Genomic DNA, 4592 nt, shown 5'->3' with positions numbered 1-4592 from the left:
TGCCCCCTGGTGGTCAGTGTGCATCATAGCGACTGGTTGTTCTGCTGTTCGGTCAATTTGCATATTAGCCTTTTATTATATAGGACTAGAGGCCCGGTGCATGAATTCATGCACTGGTGGGGTCCGGCTGGCCCGCCCCTATTGTGACCAATTGGGCCGGTGAGGGAGGGGATGTGGAAGGTTGGCCAGCTGGCCCCACCCCCTGGTCAAACTCGCGGTCCAGGGGACAATTTGCATATTAGCCTTTTATTATATAGGATAAGGAACTAGTGACTCAGAGAGGTGATGCCATACCCCCAGATTATAGATTATTATCATCAAAAGGCAGAGATAATAATCTAGTTTGAGCTCTGAATTTCTGGTGATAAGTACCAGGGATGATAAACTTCAAATGATAAAGTCATGTAAACTTTCAAAAGTACAAACTGCAAGGCTAAAGGAAAGATTAATTTGATAATACCAAATGAAGAATTTCTGTTCAATTAAAGATACCATAGACAAAGTTAATGGACATAACATAATCAAAAATATTTTCAAAGTTTAACCCATTAACTGCCACGATAATTTGAATTTAATTAAAAAAGGTCCACTGCTTGCGTCTATAGATGCGTACGGCATACAAATGGTTAAGAATGACCACAGATCAATACCTAGAACTTCTGGAAATCAAGAAAAATAGAGCAAACCCAATTTTAAAAATGAGCAAATAATGTGAACATGCAATTAGGAAAGAGGAAGCCCCCCCCCCCAAAATCAACAAATATATCAAACTCACTATTTATTAGAAAAATACAAGATCAAGCAAGCATGTCACCTGACACCTGCTGGAAAACGGACAATGCCACAAGGTATGGGTAAGGATAGGGCTTCACATCTTCGTGGGGAAGAGGGGGAGAAGGAGGGGGCTCCAGTCACTCAGGAAGCAATGTGGCAGCCTTAGTCAGTCAACATATACGTGCCTGTGGTCAGCAATCCTGCCCAAAGAAATGCTCCCAGCGGTACTGGCAGGAGGCTATTAGGAGTAGCATGCTTGTGGAATTACATAATTTTCGTGATCTCTGTGGACCCATCACTGGGGCGTGGGGGAGCGGGGGAGATTTCTGTGGGGCATGATGCACAGTTATATGTATGTGCACGGTAGACTCAAAATGACAGGGACAGATCATACCAGTTTAGGACAAAAGTAAGGACCAGAATGAGCTGAGTAACATAATTTAAAAACAAGCACCTCAAATAATAAAGGTTCTGCAAGTACACACAGGAACAAAACATAAACATCTCACACATTAAAATGGTTGCCTAAGCGTGACATGGGTACCTGGCTAGTGGTCCCCTGGGCGAGTTAAAGACAGGCGCGATGGTCCCCACCCCAGCTGCTGGCTCAGGCTCCCTGGAGCAATTCGTTAAAGCTAAGGCCACAGACTTTTGGGCAGAAAGTGGGCTCAGGGGCCAGGCCTCGGAAGCAAGGGCAGCTAGAGAGGAGGCTGCCCTTCCTCACAGCCCACCCACCTCAATGGTGAGACTCTCACTTGTAGAGATGAATTCGTTTGGCTTTGTGCTTGGGTGGCGGGGCGGATTTCATAAGTCTGCTCAATGAGTAAACATTAAGGATAGTTTAGACAATGGGGCTTAGAAAAGATGGTGGAAGGGATGGAGGAGGGAGGTAGACTGTGCCAGGTGGTCAGAATCAGATAAGGGGATGGCTGTAAGACCCAAGCCATCCCTTCCTCTCAATCTTTTTTTTTTTTTTTTAGAACCTACGAATGAACCTCTGCTGAGCACTAGGGAGGTTCAAATTACTTATCACTTGCATTGTTCAGTGCAGGATGGGGTTATCCCTCCTGCTTTACAGTTAGGGAACCTGAGGCCCGGAAAGTAACGAGGCCTCCCTCACAGTGGGAGTGAGTGCATCCATGTTGTCCTCCTGCTGCCCAGGGACACCAGGCCTTCCCTTGCTCTGCTGTCCTCCCTCTAGAGCTGTCTGCCAGCAGGGTCTGTGAGGTCTGCAGTCTCACCCTGGGACCTGTGGGCCTCTCAGAACTGCTCCAGCAGCCCTCACCCGGCTGCAGCAGGTCTAGGAAGTCTACGCCTCCTCAGAGACTCTGCTGGAGGGAACTCCTGGGGTTTAGCTGGGTTCCAGCAGCTTCCTCTTTGCCACCCACACCCCTGAGTCCTTATTTGTGGCTCCTCTAACCAGGTCCGGCTTTTAGAGAACTGGAGATTGTCCCTCCACAACTGTTTTCCACTTGATTGGAATCTCCAGTTTCCTGAGATTCAAGAAGTGGGCAGTGGGTAGGCGGGCAGGCGGGCAGGGAAACCTTTATAGCGGAACATCAATAATTTCCTGAGAGTAGTATGAACAAAAGGACAGTGAAAAATCGCTGCAAAACAACAACACGGCAGTGTTTTGCCACATGCTAAAGCATTGCAAGAACTAGGATTTGATGCAGGTCAAAAAATTGTGCTCGTCAAACCTCAGAATTGCACCAAGTCCTGATGAGATGCTATCAGGAAGGTGGCTTTCAGCCAGCCCCCTTGGAGCTCCTCGCCTCCTTCACCCCCTGCCAACTATGTACGTAGCCTCAAGCCCCAGTCCAGTCACTCTGAGTGAAACTTAAAAGAAAATAATTCCATCCCACATTCTAAAAAGCATTCAAAGCATTCCTGGTGGTGCTGGGTTGGAACTTGCAGGCGGCCCCCACCTCGCCCAGAGTCCTGTCATAAACACTTGATAAGATGGTTAACACCAGGAGCTCAGTGACTTAAAGAGGAAAACAGTATTATCAGAGAAAACCAGCCGGGCTCGATTCCGGTCAAGGGCATGGACCTTGGTTGTGGGCACAACAGCCCAAAGGAGTTTACACAACTGTGGAGAAAAGGGTGTCACAGAAAGAAAAGTTTACAAAGTTGTGGTTTATATGTGAAATCAAAACAAACTCATGTAAGGTTTATTCTACCCTTCTGGAGGGGAAATGGAGAAGTAGGCTAATAACAATCCAATTAGATAAATATTTATCTGGCCATTACTGTGTACTAAGCATCAGGCAGGTCCGGCTGTGAAGCCACACAGAGTTCTTGGGACCCACCATTCTCCTACTGAGCACCCCATAAACTCTGGGGTTTGGGGATCCCTTTGAATTGCTGGTGCTTTGAGAGGTTCTGATAACCTTAGACCCAGCCATCTGCCCTTCTCTCCTCTCTCTAAAATGAGCTTTCTTGTTGAAGAAAACGAAATAGCTGTACTCTCTTATCACCTTTTTCTGTCCTCCTTTTTCCAAGTTTCCAGGAAAAAAATCCAGCATTGTGCTTTGCCGACCTCTGTACTCTTCTCATACAAAGTGTCTTGTTAGGCCACTGTTCCCCAGACTCGCCCACACCTCTCCTGCCCTTCCCCAGCCAGGACTTCACAGATTGCCCTGGACCCTTGCTCTGTTCTTTCTCTTCTGGCGCTCCTAAGTTCTGGTTCCCAGTTTCTCCACAGACTTCCTTCCTCAAGGGTAGTACACAGGGTTAAACTTGGGGGAGGGGTTTGCTTAAACACGCAAACTGGTTATACTTATTCATTCCTGTGTAACCCTCTCTGCTCCTTCTCCAAAATTCAGTCCAACAAATAAGGCAGCATCTTTAACAGAGAACTTGGGAGCTTGGACTTAAACTCTTGCACGAGTTCTAGGAGTCCCTCATCTCTTAAGCTGGATGCTTCCTAAATCTCTGCTGCCAAACTGGTTTTATTGAAGTCCTCTGAAACCCCAGCGTTTTCAGCATTCTGGTCCTCTGGAAATTTCTTTCGTTTCTTAGATTTACACAGCAGTGTCTGGTAAGAAGAACTAACATGTATAGAAGCTGCATGTACTATGTGCCAGGCGACTCTGCGAGGTACATAGAGTTCTTACCCCCACTTTCTAGCCGCCAGAACGGAGGCATGGAGACAGTAAACAGCTTGCAACACTTAAGGTAGCTGAGCAGAGCACCTAACCCCAGGCTGGGAACTTCATCAAGGTCAAGTTGGGGTCAAAGGGCTCTGGAATCCATACATAACAGGTCTCCTCTTTGGGAGCTGGTGCCCTGGATCATGTACCCAAGGACTTTGACCTCGAGTTTTCCTTCCAGTAAAACCGAGATGAAGCATTCTAAGACCGCGGGAGCAGCAAGTGAGCACGATGCGTGACAGGTCTACTTGAGAGCTGCCCAACTCCGACGTGCCCCAGCTTATCCTCTGATAGGCAGGGCTGGTTCCTGCTCCCCTAACTACCCACCTCTCATGGTGGGAGCGCCAACTTCAACACGTTTAGATGCATCATCCAAGAGACTTCCGCGTCTGTACCTACTTGGCACGCTGGCCCTTCTCCCTACCTCGCTCCCAGGCGCTGGCTGGCCACCTGGTGCCAGGCCACGGGCTCCTCCTCCACCCCGGCTTCCCTCCCGGTTCCCACTCCTCCGGGGGGTCCGGGGCCAGCCGCTTACCATGGCGTCGTAGCCCAGGGCGTTCATGAAGTGCGCCACCTCCGCCCCCTTGTACACGGTGAACCAGATGGTGCCCTGGTACTGGTCGCCGGCGTCGAGCAGCAGCACGTGGGGCCCGGGGCTGCGCA

At 48.9% G+C, this 4592-nt stretch overlaps 1 protein-coding gene across 1 annotated transcript in view; it reads right to left on the bottom strand.

Moving 5' to 3' along the window:
* The window catches only part of NT5E (5'-nucleotidase ecto), a gene marked incomplete at its 5' end in the record, with an annotated part of 56361 nt that extends 51771 nt beyond the window's left edge, over positions 1 to 4590 (bottom strand). The window contains one exon of the mRNA XM_006773502.2: positions 4465 to 4590. Coding sequence (XP_006773565.1) covers positions 4465 to 4590 — 126 coding nt within the window. The remainder of the gene's footprint in view (positions 1 to 4464) is intronic.
* Between the last annotated feature and the right edge of the window lie 2 nt (positions 4591 to 4592).

The sequence above is a fragment of the Myotis davidii genome, unplaced genomic scaffold (genome assembly GCF_000327345.1).
Source record: "Myotis davidii unplaced genomic scaffold, ASM32734v1 scaffold185, whole genome shotgun sequence".
In the NCBI taxonomy this organism is placed as follows: domain Eukaryota; kingdom Metazoa; phylum Chordata; class Mammalia; order Chiroptera; family Vespertilionidae; genus Myotis; species Myotis davidii.
The sequence above is the reverse complement of the archived record's forward strand: the minus strand, read 5'-3'. Positions and strand labels throughout refer to the sequence as shown.